Source organism: Artemia sp. Qi Xiang Cuo, chromosome 3 (genome assembly GCF_049724085.1).
Source record: "Artemia sp. Qi Xiang Cuo chromosome 3, ASM4972408v1, whole genome shotgun sequence".
Classification (NCBI taxonomy): Eukaryota; Metazoa; Arthropoda; class Branchiopoda; order Anostraca; family Artemiidae; genus Artemia; species Artemia sp. Qi Xiang Cuo.
The window spans coordinates 85,194,886-85,213,782 of record NC_142796.1 but is presented as its reverse complement, the minus strand read 5'-3'; the positions used below and the strand labels follow the sequence as shown (position 1 = coordinate 85,213,782).

The following is an 18,897-nucleotide window of genomic DNA, read 5'->3' as shown; positions in this document are numbered from 1 at the left end:
GTTGGGTAACATCCTCAACTGGGATTGTGTTTCCAGCCCTATCTGAGAGGCGTTCTTTTAACTCCTGAGTAGATATCTCTGGGGGAACATTATAAATTACAATTTTTGTTGGTGATTGTTTTGGGTTCCAATTAGATGCAATAATTGGGGTATTCAGAAGGGATTTTAGGTTAATTATTGTATCTGCTAATTTCTGATCTTCTACAGCTATTAGCAGAGATCCATCACGGTTAATGTTAAGAGAGAACATTGATTTTAGCAATTTAAAAATTGCAACTCTTATTGCAGCGATCATTTTTATTTCAAAGGGGGTAGTGGGAGTAATTTTAAGGTAAATTCCTTATTTTTTGGAGGGAGGATCTTGGGCAGGGAGAGGGGAAATGCTTTTAATTGGGGAGATTTTTTTCCTTTTTTTAGAGCTTCTAGAGAGGAGAAAACTATTTAGAAATAGTTTCAAGAAAAGTTTCTTCTTCTCCTTCCTATGAACCGATATACATGGCGAGCCCAAGATGACAGTATTTATTTTTAAGAAACAGATTAGCCGGGATGACGGTTGAAGCCCGGAGGTCGATATCGATCACCAAAAAAGAGAAAAAAAAACAAAAAAAAACGGCGGCGCTGATGCAAGCTCGGCGGCGCGCCGCCGTTTCTTGTTCGGCGGCGCGCCGCCGACTTTTCGGCGCGGCTTGGGGGTCTATTTCCAAGATAGCCAAAAGTAGCAAAAGTAGAATTTTACCAACCATACCACTTGATTCCTTTTTTTATGCTCTTTCCAAATATAATAATCATTTTTGTCAGAAATGAATTTCACCCCCACACCTATATATACCAATTCAGGGTATATATTTGCAAATTAGTGGGGTGTGGGTATATTTTGTTTCTGATGTAAATGGGAGGTAAGTTTAAACTTTACCCCACCCCCTAATGTGCAAATATATACCCTGAATTGGTATATATAGGGGTGGGGGTAAAATTCATTTCCAACAAAAATGATTATTATATTTGGAAAGAAAATAAAACAAGGCATTGAGTGGTATGTTTTCTTTATTTGTAAGTCAATAATATGATTTGGTAAAAATTTACCACATTTTAGGCCTACCTTAATTTTCAGTTATCAGTTTCTTTTTCTCTGGCTTTAGTTTTGAAAATGCAATTCCTTTTATTTGAGTAGAATTTAAGACATATCAATGTTTTTTTTCAAAGTTTAGGAAATGTATTTGCATATCTTTAAAACCTAATAAATTGGGATTAAGCAAAGTTGTGAAGCTGAAAACAATCTTTTTGCACTTTATTTAAGCAGAAGATGTATTTTGGAAGGTTTCACTTTGGTAACAGACATATTTTTCAAGGTCATCAAAGTTAAGGACCCTCTATAGGGAGAAAGAGTGGAGGAAGGTACTTCAAAATACCTTCCCGTGACATACTTTAGCCTGTAGACCCATCCCTGAAAGTGTCATTTTCTTAATTTAACCTCTTTCCAAGATAGCCAAAATTAGCTAACGTAGAATTTTACCCCCACTATATAGTTTTTATTATATTTGCAAATGAAAACAGTTAATTTTAATTTCTTAGAACAGGAAAACTGCATAAGCAGCAAAGGAAAGAGTATCCTAAAATGTGCATCAGGTTTACCTTATTAAAATCAGAATTTCAGCTATAAATTTAAGTTTAGGTAAAGCTCTAGCTGTGGGTCTTTTTTGTATCCTGGAATGTAGTTGAGTTAGGTGAATAAACTTTTAGGACTGCATTGAGCCTCAAACATAGCCTACCCTAAAAAGGTATTGCCAACTGCCGTCTCTACTCTTTCCCTATTTCTAGAGCTTAAAAGATTACATAGCCTACACAACAGGTTTTTATAACCTATCTAGTTTTGACAAAATACATTTTTCATTATTTTGGGTTTTCACTCTCTTTCTCATTGGCTCTAGTTTTGGAAAATGCAGTTTATATTATTTTGGTAGAATTTTAACCTATATCTAGAATTTTTGGTAAATATTTTGCAGTACATATTATTGACTTACAAATAAAGTAAAAATACCACATGATGGCTTTTTTATGCTCTTTCCAAATATAGTATTCATTTTTGTCACAAGTGAATTTTACCCCCACCCCTATATATATCAATTCAGGTTATATATTTGCACATTAGGGAGGGGGTGGGGGTGAAGTTTTTTTCTGATGTTAATGAGAGGTAAGTTCAAACTTTACTCCCCCCCCTAATGTGCAAATATATACCCTGAATTGGTATATATAGGGGTGGGGGTGAAATTTATTTGCAACAAAAATGATTATTATATTCATAAACAGCATAAAAAATGCTTTGAGTGGTATGTTCACTTTATTTGTAAGTCAATAATATGAACTGCAAAATATTTACTGAATTTTTTTCTAATTTTAATAAATAGATTTACAAATCTATAAAAATTCTATACATCAGGATTAAGCAAAACATGGGCTATAGGCTAAAGCTTGAAAAACTTTTCTTGAACCTCATTTGAGTAGTAGATCTATTTCTCTAGGGTTCACTTTTATAACATTAAGACTATAAATTGTTATCAAAGATCATTGTACTTTAGAGAGGGGAGGTGTAGAGGCAGGATGCAGGTATTTCAAAATACCTCCCTGGGAGAGTATTAAAGTAAGAATGTACTCCTGGGAGTTTCAATCACATAGCTTGACTACATTTGTAGATCAACAGCTCCCTTTTAGCAATTTTACCATAAGTTTATGAATTCAAATTCACATAATAGAGAAAGGGTAAAATAACTAATCATTAGATTGGTATATTTATAGCTGACAACATAATTTAGATAGGATGAAATTGAATACACCACTCAATGCCTTTGTTTATCCTTTTTCATAATTAAATAACTACATGTGTCAAAAGAAAGCTGTCTATTGAGAAAAAGTGCGATTTGTGGCTGATTCAGGAATGGTAATTGTTATTTGCCTTATTCTTAATAGTAATAGGCCTATATTATTTTCAAAATAAATTTGCAGGACTTTTTAAAAAGAGCCTGAAACCCCTCAAAAATGATGTCACAGCAAAACTGATATCATTTTTTAAGGGATTTCAGGCTCTTTTTAAAAATCTCTGATAATATTGTTTTCATAATAATGTTTTACTATTAAGACCAATGGAAATAATAATTGCAATTTCTGAATCAGCAACAAATGGTAATTGGTTCTCAATAGCCTTTTAAAATAAAGAAAAATAAATTTTTAACTTTTGGTTACTATGGGCCTTTTTGAGCCCTTTAAGGGCTCAAAATTGTAATTCCCCCCCCCCCCCAGAAGCAATTATTGAATTATGAAAGAGCATAACAAAGGCATCAGTGATGTATTCACTTTTATCCTAGCCAAAATGTGTTGTTAGCTACAAATCTACAATCAGATTATCTAATTGCTTTAATCATCTAATTAGTCAGACTGCTAATTACCATCTCAATAGTTAAATCACCTAACAAGTTATTATTCCACCTATAAATTTGGTTTTCCACCATTTTATTTGTCTGAATTCTCTCAAGTGTATCATTAGTTTGAATATTTTAGTCATTTGTAGTGCTTACTATTTTTAATGTATTGGTAGTTCATAGTAGAGTAAAAATGCATCACAAATGCAAATTTTTAGCTTTTGCAAATTGTAAAAAATACTTCCAGTCAAGGATGTATCAAGGATTCTCTCTTTTTTCTTTTTTTTTGGGGGGGGGGGGGGGTTGTGCAAAATATATTAAACAAACTTCCAGCACTGGCATTTTAACACAAGAAACAAATGCAAATGCCTATAGTGAAACCATTTGTCACTCTTCTCTTACAATGAGTGCATAAATCTTTGTATCATAGATCATTGTAGCTTAGAGAGGGGAGGTGTAGAGGCAGGATGCAGGTACTTCAAAATACTTCCCTGGGAGAGTATTAAGGTAAGAATGTACTCCTGGGAGTTTCACTCACCTAACTTGACTATTTTTCTAGATTAACAGTTCCCATTTAGCAATTTTACCCTAAGTTTATGAATTCAAATTCACAGAATAGAGAAAGGGTAAGATAACTAATCATCAGATTAGTATATTTGGTGGTTTCACTATAGATAGTTGCTTTTCTTTCTTTTGTTAAAACGCCAGTGCTGGAAGTTTGTTTAATATGTTCCTATTTATACACTGATTGTAAGAGGAGAGTGACACATGGTTTCACTATAGACATTTGCTTTTGTTTCTTGTGTTAAAGCGCCAGTGCTGGAAGTTTGTTTCTTACTTATTTATTTATATTTTTTTTTTTTCTTCTTTGTGTGTTTATTTTTTGTATTTTTTATGTGTGTTATTTTTTTAAAAACATTTTTTTTTCCTGTTGAGAAAGGCTCCCGGACATGGGGCCTAAATATTCGGAATATTTTTTAATTAAAGTGTTTATTTGTTTTTATTTATTTTTGTTTCACTGCTTTATTAAAATTAAAATCTGTTTTCTCTTGCTTAATCTTTGTAAATGGAAAAGCAATGTGGTCTAAGAAATTATTCAATCACATACAAGCATTATAGAGAAAAATAATTATATTTAAATAGGCTAAGCTATAAGGATAGCTTTTGTTTAAGCTTAAATGAAAAAAAAAGCTTTCCAAGTTTGTAATCATTTAATCCCAAGTACTCCAGTCCTGTCCATCATTCATTCCTATCTATCTAAAACTTTCTATATTATATTAAAGATCTAGAACTGATTGTTGATGTTTATACATTTTAGCTAGAATATTTGTCTGAGATAACACTATCTAAATACTGGTATTTTACTCTAGAACTTTTTCCTTTGAGCAATTTTTGTATGGTATCCTAGCCTGAATACTCACATATAAGACAAGACATCTTTTAATCAGTGGATGCCAAACATTGTTTTTTTCTTTTTTGGGAGGGAGGGGGATGTATTTTTGGAAATTCAGGAGGAGACATTTCTTTTGCATCATTTCAATGCAAATACCAGAACGAGTATTTTTCAAAACAATAAAAATTTTTTCAGAACTGGGGGAGGGGAGGATAAGTAAAACTCATATAGTAAAGCAAAGAAAATAGAGTTAAAAGATTTACACACTCTTCAGTTCCCAGTACTCTAGGCAGTTAAAAGATTTTTCAGTTCTCAGTACTCTAGGCAAACCTCTAACATCCACTATAACATCATAATTTTCTGCTAAAATGCTTTTGAAAAATTAAACATTGGATACTTAATTTAAATCAATTGTCCAGTTAATTTAGTACCTCCTGACTAGGGTAGATTTTGATGTTTGAATAGGTTTTGGTAGTTTGAATTAAAATACCAGGGCTTTGGAGTTGGTTATAAGTTATACCAACTCTGATATTAGACATTTTCAATATACCAACTCTAACTCCTGAAACTTCAAACATAAACACTCCAACTCTGAGCTGTAATACTTCCTTTTCCATAAAGGCCCCTTTTGTTCAGTTTTTGTAAAAAGCACATAGTTTCATCAAATTCTTTTCTAAATATAATTTTTATAATCCTGTTAATAGCTAATATTTATCTTATAAATTCTTTTGTTCTGCATTGCCAGAATTGCTGTAGAGCACTCTGTCAATCTTTTAAGATTTTTCTATCTTTCTGCCTTTTATATGTAATTTATTTGAAAATATTATATGTATATTTTTCAATAGTGATACAAATAATTGAATTGAGATACTACCAAGTCCTCTTCTCAGTAGGGGCCTCTCCCTGGCCACTCAGCTCGTCCCCAGGTGGGGGGGATAGGTGAACGCCCTATAGATATGTAGGGTACCTCCATAGGAGGCACGGACCAAGGGGGGACCTGGTCCCTGGGGATCCATAATAGAAACGTGGGCACCCTCGCCCGGGGGCAGTAAATAGAGGTATAGAAGGAAGAAGGTCCCTTAAATATACACTAAGCAGGGTCCACCGGCATGTGGATACATCCCATGAGTTACAAACCTTCTCTTAGCAATAGGTTAAATTGCATCATAATGCAGAACACCATTGTGGGAGGATCCTTTATAGGAGGACAACTGCAGGAGTGTATAAGATCCAGATCTATTGACAATGGCTTCTGCAAAGAGCTGACTTGACCGTTTTGGGGCACCTGCAAGACTGAGGACCTTGCAACTAACTCTATTCCCAAGAAATATCAATGGACCTTAGACCTAGAAAAATTAGGAATATGGCTAGGGCGTTCCCAGCAAGCGACGCGGCCCCCTTGGTGTGGGTGTCGAGAAGTAAGAAAGCCAACCACACATTGCCTATGGAGTAAAAGATAACTCTGGACTCCATGGCGTTGGTTTCATCATGAACCAAAGAACCAGAAACGCACTTCTTGAGTGGGATAATATTTCTCTCAGACTGGCTAGGATTAGGCTTGCAAACGTATACATTCTCCCTGCATACGTCCTTACTCGTGATGCCTGAGCTGTTGCTAAGGATGAATTTTATTCGGAATTGCAACAACTGTCTTCTTCAGTTGCTGCACAAGACTATCTGATTATTGCAGGGGACTTCAAAGCAAGACTTGGTCTATCTGATACCCCCACACAAGTCCTTGGGAAGTTTGGACTGGGGTATAGATGTGAAAATGGGCAAAGGCTGGTAAACTATGCTTTGATGAAGCAATTTGTTGTAACCATTTTCATATTTCAGCACAAGCCAAGCGATTTACTGACCTGACATCCCAACAATGGTGTTACTAAGGCCCAAATTTCATTTTCATTTGCCAATGTTGGAGAAGATCAGTAATAGACTCCCGCTCTTATAATGGTGCAGACGCCGGTTCAAAATCAGGGTCTGATCACAAGCTAGTGCTTGCAAAATCCTACTCCGTCTTAAATCTCGGAGAAAGAATAAACCGAAAGCCCAAATCCAACATTGGTCAGCTGCAAGATAAAGAAGTTCAGCAAACTCTAAATATGGAGCTAACAGACCATTTTGATGCCCTGAACTGGAATGAATAGGAAAACCGCAACCCTGAGCAAAGATGGTAGACTTTTAAAACAGTGATGAGAGAGACCACTGAAGAGATCCTAGGCCAAGCAAAAATGAAATGAAAATATTGGATTACCACCGGAACCCTGTCAATAGTCAAAGAGCATAGGAAAAAGATTAGCAGCCGTAAACATATCACAAAAGAGTTTTGCAGACAGGTCAAGTGCTCTGCTTGTCTAGACCACCACGAAATGTGGGAAGAATCTGCTTTGTCCTTACAAAAAGCAGCACGCGCTCATGACACCCACAAACTCTACTAGGTTCTTAAGGAATTGACTGGTAAGAAAGCTGCTGTGTCTGAAGTTGTCAGAGACAGAGCAGGAAATGCCATTAGCTGTCGAAAGGAACGTTTGATCAGATGAAAAGATCACTTCCAAACACTATTTAAGCAATCTCCATTATCAATTCCTGGTTGTTTCCCCCTTTGCGTTAAAAAAAAGCCTTACAGTATTGAGCTGGCTGCCCCAACGAGCGGAAATACGAAAAGTAGTTAAGGCCCTGAAGCTCCATGGTAACCTTGATTAAGTATGGAGGATCAACACTTTCCCAAAGGATTGGACGACATCATTTATTCTCCCTTTTTACGAGAAAGCTGATAAAACTGAGCGCAAAAATTACTGGGGAATAAGTCTAATTGACATTGCAGTAAAATTTTGGGATTATTTTCCTTAACCACTTCAAGGGGACAAGGGAAAAAAGAACTCATGAAAGTCATGCCTGTTTCCATCCTTGTAGAGGCTGCACTGACAATATTTTTGCACTCTGCCTCATTATCCCGTAGTTTGAAAGGTATAATTTGCCCCTGATTCTGATATTTCTGGACTTCGTTTCCACCTTCGATTCGATCACTCGCTAAAAACTTTGGAAATTTCTTGAAAATGATGGAATGCCCCTAAAATTTGTTAAACTGCTTACAGCAAACTACAAGGGTTTTGTGAGCCAAGTTCGAGTTTACAGAGAAGAGACCGAATAATTTCCAGTTGAGTTTGGAGTAAAACAAGGCTGCGTCCTGTCTCCGACTCTGGTTAACTACTGTATTGGTTGGGTACTTGAAAATGCACTATCTTCTCATCCAGTAGCTCAGATTGGACAGAACCTTTTACTTAGAGATCTTGAATACGCTGATGATTTCGGAATCCTCTTAGACCCAGAGAAAGTTCAAACTATGCTCAATGATGTAGTTACTTGGGCAGATTGCATTGGCTTGAAAGTCAGTACAGGAAAGACAAATTCTATGGCAATAAATCATACTGATCCTATTTCGTTAACTGGAGATCAAGTACAGTTGGACCAGGTCAACAGCTTCACATGCCTTGACTCCCAGCTTTGTACTGACTGATCTGCTGACACCGATATCCAACAGCGATTGCAGAAAGCACAGACGGTCTTTGCTTCCCTTAGAAAGGATGCGAAACTTGGTCAGTAAAGCAACTACATGAAAATGCAGTGGAGGTGTTTGACCATACTGTCTGCATAGCATCCTCAGGTTAAATCTGAATGATTGTATATCAAACGTGGATATACGACGAGTCTGTGGTATCAAGAGATATTTTGCCATCACAATCAAGGAGCGTCGACTGAAATGGTTAGGCCATGTCTTAAGGAGGCCAACAGAGTACTTGCCTTGCCGAATACCTCTAGCTGAGTCATTTAGCTCATGGAAGAGACGCCAAGGAGGACAGCGGAAAAGCTGGTGGAACTTGGTTAAATCAGACCTTGAACCTATTGGGGGGTTCAGAAAGTTTGGTCACAGATGGACAACTCAATGACTTCCATTTGCAAATCAGCTGGCAGAAGACCGCACTACGTGGTTCAAACAGATTTCGAAGACTCTTGATACCGGGCAAGGTGAAAACTTCTGATTCACGCCACAAGTACAAGTAAGTAAATAATTGAATTAATTGTTTCTGTAGTAGTACTGTAGTGCTATGGTGCTAAAAATCCTATTCACTCCAATTAGCCCACAATATTAATTGTGTTTATTATTGCCACTTTTTAGTTATATTTAAGAGTATTTGGCTTGACTCCAGCCTTGATGCGTTTCCATAACTCTGACTCCAAAGAATCTTGCACTATTTCTGTTGCTCCAACTTTGACTCCATTCAGCAAAAATTTAATAAAACTCCAATTTCACCACTCCAACTCAAAAGCCCTGGAAAATACCCCTTAACACTCTTTTCAAATGTACCAGTTACTATCCTTGCAAACTTGTATTTTAAGCCATCAAAGTAAAAGGGCAGTGAGAATAAAATCTGATGATTTGAACTAGTTGATTATAAAGTTATAAAAGCTTATTAATTAAAAAAAAAGTTAGGGAAAATCAGCTATTTATCCTTTTATGAAAAGGACATCCATATATAGCTTTACAGTTTTTGGTGGTAATAGATTCAAAATAAAAAAAGAAATATAGTGTAACTTACCTAGGGGCATCAGTTGGGGGGGGGGATAATTCCTACCCTAGATTTATAAAAGTACTTTTTTGGTATTTTCACTGTGAAATGTCTTTTTTTTATACCTTTGTGGAAAAAAAACAACAAAATCACCTCACTCATATTTGAAAAATACATTTTGTACCCCCTAACATTTTTGAGCTGGTGCTTCAAACCTATCAGCTTTGAAAACCAGTTCACAGCAACCTTATGAAATAAGTGTTTTCATTTCAAAGATTTTATATTAAATTTAATAATAGTTAAGTCATATATAAGTGCTAGTAGAGTATATTGTAAACTATCAGATTGAAAAATCAGGTAATAGCAGTCTTTTTATAAAGGTATTTGTATTACACAAATTTCCATGTTAAGTTGGCTAATGTTTAAGTAACTTTTTACTTAGAAAGTAACTCTTTCAGCTTGTAAATTTTAGTTTACTTAATAGAAACAGTCGTGTTATCTAAAAGGAAAGGGGCATCTAAGCAATGGTTTTGCGGTCTCTATTGCTTGAAGTAATCCTTTTTACAATTAGTCTGTTTTTTTCAGAACATGATGCATTAAAAGGATTGCTTGGGCTGGAATACATTTCATCATAGAAAGAATTTTTTGATAAGGATGTATTGAAGAATGAGCGGTTGTAAAGAATATTTGAAATACAATGCTCATATTATTTTTACTTCTTGGTAAGGTTATAATTTTGTTTTCTTTTTTAATGTATCTGTTGAAGAATACTTATTTATTCTGATATTATTATTATAATACCCACCTCTCCATCCTAAAAGGAAGAAGATTCAACTACTGACTGAATCGTGTTATTTTTTTCCTAATTCATTTCTTTCATTGCAGGATGTCTCACGTCAAGAGTCTAAAATCAGAATATTAGAAAATAAATATTCAAAGAATTTTTGGTATTGCTAATTGTAGTTTTTTTTTCTGATATATAATAGGTTAGCTGATATTAGAGTGACAAGTAACACTGGGCCTATGACTTTCAGGGGTACACATACGCCTCTCCCCCCTTGGGTTATCTTGCGTGTTTCAAATGCAAGTTCTCAGAAAATATTATGTTTTATTAATATACTACATATATACTGATGATCACATTGATAATGTATTGTAACCAAGGCGCGTTGGTTGGGAGGAGGTGAGGGGTTAATAGCTATCACAACTAAGGGTCTCACCTGACATTTTGACACTTATCAGAAAATTGACAAAAGTTTTATGCCAAACTGTTTTCAAAGAGAGGTTCAGCACTGCAATGGGAAACAGGAGGATCAAAGCATGATTGAACTTGCACTACCTTTATAATCCTCCCTTTGAGAACAGCTCAGCCAACAGTATTTTGCAATCATCCCTGAATTGTAAAAAATATCAGACTCAACCCTTTGGGGTGACAGCAACAATGTGCAGTTAAGTGTGTTTACCCTATTCTAATTTCCCTCTGACTGCTGATTTGCTAATGACTACTAATCTGACTAACTATTTTACTAATTTTTATTTTTACTAATGCAAGTTACAGGTTTTTTTCTCCTTGATAGATGTTTAAAGCTGATGAAATTCACCAAAGCTCTTGTCTGACTGGCCTTTGTTTTGATTTCTTGTTTATCAGTTAGCAATATTTGTGTACAAAATTGATTTTAATCAGATGTTTGAAAGCCAGAAGTGTTTGTGTTTACAAAATACGTGCAAGGGCATTTTTTCACGTGACTAGTGAAGTCGGGATGAGTAAAATCATTTACATATCCAAGAATGTAATCTTACAAATAGCTTCTTGGGTGCAGAAAGTTTGTTTGTGAAGCGTGAAATTGCGAAGTGTAATGATTTGTAGAAGAATTTTGGGACTCTGAGTTGTCTTTTGCAGAAAATCTGAAAATTTTGGAGATTTCCCTAAAATTTCCAGGATAGCAGATGCATCACTGATAGCCAACATTGACCAGACTTTTGAAACTAATGAGTCTTCTCCACATCTCATGCACCACAGTCGACAACTGACCAATACCCTTTGTGTGGCTTGTGCGCCTGCTTATAGATGTTTGCGCCTGAGCTGCACTATAAGGGCCAAAGAACCATATGCGGCTTGGGACCCGCACTTTGCTGACTACTGCACTAGATAGCTGTACCAAACAACATTTTGCATGAAGCTTATTTATTTATTAAAAAACTGCAGTAAGCCATGAGTATGTTGCAAAACATTACAAAGGCACAAATATTGTATAAAAAATTTTGCTAAACAATAAAATCAAAATATATATAAAACGTAAACGTTTATTTTCAACTACATTGTGTGTCTTAAAATAATGATTTTGCATATATACTTTAAGATCAAATTAAATATTAATTTAGATATTAAAATATCAAAAGTTAAATCAAGTATGATATATAAAAATATAAAATTAAGTTTTAAACAGGGTTTCCGCCAGATGAAAAAATACATCAATAGATTTTTGAAAAAAATACTAAATCAGCTAAAAAATCACTAGATTCTTAAAAAAAATTAGTAAATTAGCAACAAAATCACTAAAATTATGATCAGCTGCTTCAACAGACAACCTGCTGTTATATTATAAAATAATCGGTTTTAGAAGCGTTTTAGGCTTTCAAAACTATTTTATCAATATGATTATTGTGTTTCTTTATTATATTCAACACAGTGCACCAATGGGGAGGTGGAGTCATTATCCCACTGAATTTTGAAAAATATTTTAATTTGGTGAAAATACCAATTTTTTGGAAAAATACCTTTTTGTACCTTTATAGAAAGAATCAAAAATAATTCTCGCCCTACCGCCCGCATTTTCTTGAATTGGCGCCCTTGGCTTATTTATCCAATGTGTGAAAGCTGACTTGGCTAGTGGTGGTTTAACCAAAACATTTATTTATTCTTTTTATAAATTTTTGCTTGTCCATTTAAAGCCCTATTTCTTCTGGGACTTCTAGAAACCATTTTCTTTTTCCTCTCATTGAGTTGTTGTAACTACTGGAACACCACCCATGGTTTTGAAAAATATCAACAAAATTGATAAGAAAACAAATTATATTTTTCCCTTTTTTGCCTCAGTTTTATCCCAAAAACAAAAAAAAAAAAATATTAGAGTAAATTCGCCAACCTAACTACAAGATGTTTAGCAAATTCGGGCAAAGATGTAATAATGAAAAAAACAAAAAGAAAACAAACAAACAACAACATACAAAGTGGTGTAAATAGAATACCTCGTTCTTGTGTAAAATTAAATAAAAAAAACAAGTTTTTTTAACTGAAAGTAAGGAACGACGTTAAAACTTAAAACGAACAGAAATTATTCCGTATATGAAGGGGGCTGTCCCCTCCTCAACGCCTCGCTCTTTACGCTAAAGTTTTTTTATTGTTTAAAAAAATTGAGATGTGAGAAAGTCAAACTTTAGCGTAAAGAGCGAGGCGTTGAGGAGGGGACAGCCCTTCATATACGGAATAATTTCTGTTCGTTTTAAGCTTTAACGTCGCTCCTTACTTTCAGTTAAAAAACTTGTTTTTTTATTTAATTTTTGAACGTTTTTGAATTAATGCAGGTTTTGATTTTGGCTCACCGTACATGAATAATTAAAACAAAATTTGCATATTATATTTGGTTAAATGGCTTTCTCGAAACTTGTTTAATTTTATTTACGAACGTTTTTATTAGTAATAAATATACGTAACTTAGAATTAACTTACGTAACGAACTTCTATATTCATAAATTTTTAACACGTATATTAGGGGGTTCACCGCCTAGTCAATACCCTGCTCTTTAAACTATAGTTCGAATTTTTTTTCCAGTTCTTTAAAAATGACCTCTTAATCACAATCAGTTGATCAGTTAAAAAACATGTTTTTTTTATTTAATTCCTGATCTTTTTCTTTAATAATGCTGGGAAATCCGGCGCCCCCTTCATAGCAATGTCCCTTCCCCCATGAAAACTTCCTTCATGGAAAGATCCTTCCATATAGCCACCGACCCTCTCCTTCCCCCACCTACCAGAAAAAATCTCCTCTGAAAAAGTCTGTATACTTCCCAATAACCAATACTATATGTTAACATTGAGTAAAGTTCATAACTTTCAGCCCTCCCCCTGGGGACTTTGGGGGATCAAGTCATCCTAAAAGACATTTTTATCATATTTTCGACCATGATGAACAAAATGGCTATCTCGAAATTTTGATCGGGTGACTTTGGGAAAAAAATGAGCGTGGGAGGGGGCCTAGTTGCCCTCCATTTTTTTGTCACTTAAAAGGGGCACTAAAACTTTCAATTTCCGTTCCAATGAGCCCTCCCACGATATTCTTGGACCACTGGGTCGATACGATCACCCCTCGAAAAAAAAAACAAAAAAACAAAAAACCACACAAACAAATAAACCCGCATCCGTGATCTTTCTTCTGGCAAAAAATGCAAAATTCCACATTTTTGTAGATAGGAGCATGACACCTCTACAGTAGGGTTCTCTGATACGCTGAATATGATGGTGTGATTTTCATTAAGGTTCTGTAATTTTTAGGGGGTCTTTCCCCCTCTTTTCGAAAATCAGCCAAATTTTCTCAGGCGCGTAACTTTTGATGGGTAAGATTAAACTTAATGAAACTTGTATATTTGAAATCAGAATTAAAATCTGATTCTTTTGATGTATCTATTGGTATCAAAATCCCGTTTTTTAGAGTTTCGGTTACCATTCAGCCGGGTCGCTCCTTACTTACAGTTCGTTACCACGAACTGTTTGATATAATGATGGGAGAAACCAACAAGATTTTGAAAATTAACTTCAACTGCATGAAAATCTAATATATTATTCCTTAAAATATGACTTAAAAAACAACAGAAACTTTCGATTCAGCAGCCGTGGAACGTCTGTTTGATCTTCCACGCCGTAATATTATGTTTGATGAAGCAAAATTAATTAATAATTGTATTAGGCTATTACAAAGTTTTTGTGAAATTATAGAAATCAAACTAAAAAATATGTGTAACAGAGTTAATACAAATAGAGACGAATCTGAGTATTGATGAAATTCAGTTTATAATAGTTTTAATAAAAAACAGGCTAAATCTTTATATATTTTTAATACTAAATAAGATCAAGAAATTTTGCAGATTCTGCCTCATATAACCTTGACTTTAGAATTAAAATGAAGTAAACGAAAGTCAATAAGCTTGTTTAGCAACGTAATAGATTCATTAAATCTATCGAACACAGTAGTTTCTTGATCTGTGGTTTGTTTTTAATCAATTAGTCAATTGGTCTTAATCAATTTAACCATCAATTTAACTGATGTTTTAATCATTTAAGAGAATACGCGAGATTTTTAAATAAAATACTCTTTCATTTTGCTGTATCAGAAGATTAATTGACAAATATATGTACAATAGTATATAATTGACATCCTGGCATGTGCCTTATGAATTGTTGCGTGATTGGATTTTGTTTAAGTTTTGAATTTTCTTTCGTCATTCTTTTTGTTTTTTAGTATTCTTTTATTATTTTTTATTTAGTATTATTTATTTAGTATTTATATATTTAGTATTTTTATATTTGATAGGCTACTTATATCTAAATTATGTTTATTATTTTATATTTATATATAAAATAATAGATTTTATAGATAAATTATATATATATATATATTTTATATTTAGTATTTTTTTATAAATAATTTCTCAGACCACACTGGCTAATCATGACAAAACGAAACAATAATAAAAAAAGAGAAAAACGAGGATTATACAAGCCAGTGAAACATATGAACTAAAATGCAAATATTCCCCTGCGCCCAATTGTGGCCTCTTATAGTTCGCCAGCTTCCAGACTGGGAAAATGGTTAGCCACAATTTTTCGTCCTCTTATGTCGATTCAAGCTTATTACATTAAAAATTCTGTACACCTTGTGTAAAAATTAAAAAACATTTATATAAAAAAAGATACAGTTTTGGCCATTTTTTATGCCATTTCTATTTATAAAAAATTTTATATAAAAAAAAAAAAAAAAATGTGAATTTGCTCTTCAAAATAAACTATAATATAAAATTTACCGGGTGGATTACAAAACATTAGATATTTAAACCATTATGCGAATTGTTCTCCTTTGCAATATATATTCATTATATTTTCGGTACAACAATAAATTTTTCACCCAAACAAATGGGCTCCCTATGGGTACAAGCCTTTCACCTTTTTTGGCCACTTTTTACATGGAATTTATTGAAACTTCCGCTTTGAATACTTTTCCTCTGAAACACCAATTCTAGGGCCGGTTTGTCGATAACGTGATCTCTGTCTAGAATCACGGAGAGATAGAATTTAACGCTTTTTTACTTAATCTTAATCGTTTCAATTCCAACCATCAGTTCACCTTGGAAATAGAAGATAATCACAAACTGCCGTTTTTTGACGTCTTAATCTTCAACAAATCTCCTAGCCTTGAATATTTAATTTATAGAACACCTACACATAATGATAGATATTTGTATTTCTCTTCCAACCACCCTCCTTGTGTAAAAAGAGGAGTAGTTATATCTTTAGTTGATCGCATCATAAGAATTTGTTCAAAGGCTCATATAATCCCAGAATTAAATTATCTGAAGGACATTTTGTTTTGCAATGGATATCCCATCAAGTTACTGGAATCCATCATAGAAAAAAGACAAAAAAAGGCAGAAAAAGATTTATAATCTCCACAACCTCCAATTGATATCATCCCATTAGTGGGTGATAAGAAAGTTTTAACTTTTTTGCCCTATTTTCGTAAATTAGGTGACAAATTGCAAAGAACACTTAAACAACATAACTTAAATGTTACCTTCAAAAATTCTAATAAAATCCAGAACTTTTTTAACAGTGGTAAAGATAAAACGAGCCCTAATTTGGGCAGTGGTGTTTATAGGGTTCCATGTTCTTGCGGCTGTTTCTATGTTGTAAGAACCCATCAGCAATTGGGGGAGAGATTGTTGGAACACAGGTCCTCAATCGACAAAGCTATGGAGCTATGCCAAAGGCCTGAGACTTTTGATTCCGCCTTAGCTCAGCATGTGTATGACAACCCGCACCATTTCGTTTTATTCGATAACACCTCCATTATTGCCCCTGTTAAAGGCCTCATTTAAGTTTTCAGTGAGGCAGTTGAGATAAAAAAAGTACATGCACTAAAAGGTTGCTCTCAATAAAGACTCGGGAGAATCTTATTTCAGCCCCATTTATAATGATCTAATAAATTCTGATAGTTTTTACATAAATATTAAAAAGAATCACATCTTGCAACCTAACCTAGTCTCTGATGATGTTTTACCCGGAAAGCGTTTGGCTTTTAAAGATGCTCTGTATAAATGAAAAAATTGAATTCCCATTCAGTACTGTATTTTTTCATTCAGTTACCCTCTCACCGTTACATGGAGAGGGTCTTCAAATTTTAGTTGGTTTTCGTTTCAAGGTTTGAATTTCTTTTTATAGTATCCATGGAGTTTTATTGGTAGTTTTGATGTTATTATCTTGCACTGAGGACGGTCAAGCGGAGGTCTTGACCGAAATATTTGCATTTTAGTTCATATGTTTCACTGGCTTGTATAATCCTCGTTTTTCTCTTTTTTTATTATTGTTTCGTTTAGTATTTTTTTATATTATTTATGTATTAGTAGTATTATATTTAGTATTTTTTAGCATAGCGTTTGTGTATTTTTTTTAGCTATTTTTTTTGTTTACATTTTTTTTGACGGTCATAAAGGCTTCAAGGTGTGAAGTCAGAATACTTGGACTTTTGTTATTATTTTTGTATTGAAACGTTTTTTTAATTTTTATCTGTCTTCTGGAAACATTTTTATCTGGAAACAAATTGTTTCCATTATTGGTAGATGTCGTTTTAATTGAATATAGAAATTATATTAACCTATTGACAGCTTTAGGAAAGGGTCATTTTTTAACTAAGCATAGGAAAAAAACATTACAGCGGGACTGGCCCAACTTTACACTATGGTAACGACTAAATGTCAAAGCTATAACTGAACTTTCAAAAAGATATTGCTAATAAAATAATATACAAAAAAATAATTAATTTCGATTATTCTTTCAAAGGAAATCGATTATGCAATACCACTTCATGCAAATAAATGCGAACAAATTTTTTCATCTAAGTCTCTCTTGAATTTGATCAACCAGGGTTTTTGAGACAGAACAAAGGGAATAGGTTTGGGTTTTTATTGGCTGTATGATTTTTATATGCTGTTAGGCCTCAATGTTGTATAGTCTCTTGAAAATTTTTGTTCTTATCCATTTTAGTGTATTTACCCTTTTTATGAAGAAAAAGGATATTTTCTTTTGTAAAAGGATATTATTTACGATCGTTTTTAGTAATATCTTTTTTAGTAGCATGCTTTCTAGAATGTGATATGGATGTTCTTTTCCCTATCTTTTTATTTGACCTTATATTATTTTTTTTAGGTCTCAGTGTTGTCGAATTTTTTCTTTAGAACTTTTTCAATATTTTATTTTTGTATATATAAAATCTTTTATCTATTCTAATGTTAAATAATCTGAAATTGTTTGTCAAATAATTAATTAACCAGTAGAAAATTATATATATATATATATATATATATATATATATATATATATATATATATATATATATATATATATATATATATATATATATATATATATATATATATATATATATGTATATATATATATATATATATATATATATATATATATATATATATATATATATATATATATATATATATATATATATAGTATATATATATATATATATATATATATATATATATATATATATATATATATATATATATATATATATATATATATATATATATATATATATATATATATATATATATATATATATATATATATATATATATATATATATATATATATATATATATATATATATATATATATATATGTATATATATATATATATATATATATATATATATATATATATATATATATATATATATATATATATATATATATATATATATATATATATATATATATATATATATATATATATATATGTTATATATATATAGATATATATATATATATATATATATATATATATATATATATATATATATATATATATATATATATATATATATATATATATATATATATATATATATATATATATATATATATATATATATATATATATATATATCTATTACAAATTACAATAAATAACCGAGTCAAACACAAAACGAGCAGAAATTAACATGAGTTGGGCTCAAAACCCCTATGCCTTCCCATGGCCAGAACATAATTTACACTTTACTGAAAAAATATAAATGTTTTACTTTTATAACTTTAATAAATCAAAATAATATTAACATTTTGGATACTAAATATCAGTATATGTATATTAAACCGACAATGCACATTCATTCGTATTTTTTTCAGTAAAGTGCAAATTATGTTCTGGCCTTGGTAAGCCCCCTTTAATTTCCA

The 18,897-nt window shown here is 32.6% G+C and overlaps 1 protein-coding gene across 2 annotated transcripts in view; it reads left to right on the top strand.

The window, feature by feature from the left end:
- Window positions 1–18,897, top strand: part of LOC148954677 (beta-1,3-glucosyltransferase-like) — a 53,343-nt gene that overhangs the window by 13,522 nt on the left and 20,924 nt on the right. For both annotated transcript variants that reach the window (XM_089087190.1, XM_089087191.1), the window contains exon 2: window positions 9,960–10,096. In XM_089087190.1, the coding sequence (XP_088943316.1) occupies window positions 10,072–10,096 (25 nt within the window). In that variant the 5' untranslated portion in view covers window positions 9,960–10,071. The remainder of the gene's footprint in view (window positions 1–9,959; window positions 10,097–18,897) is intronic.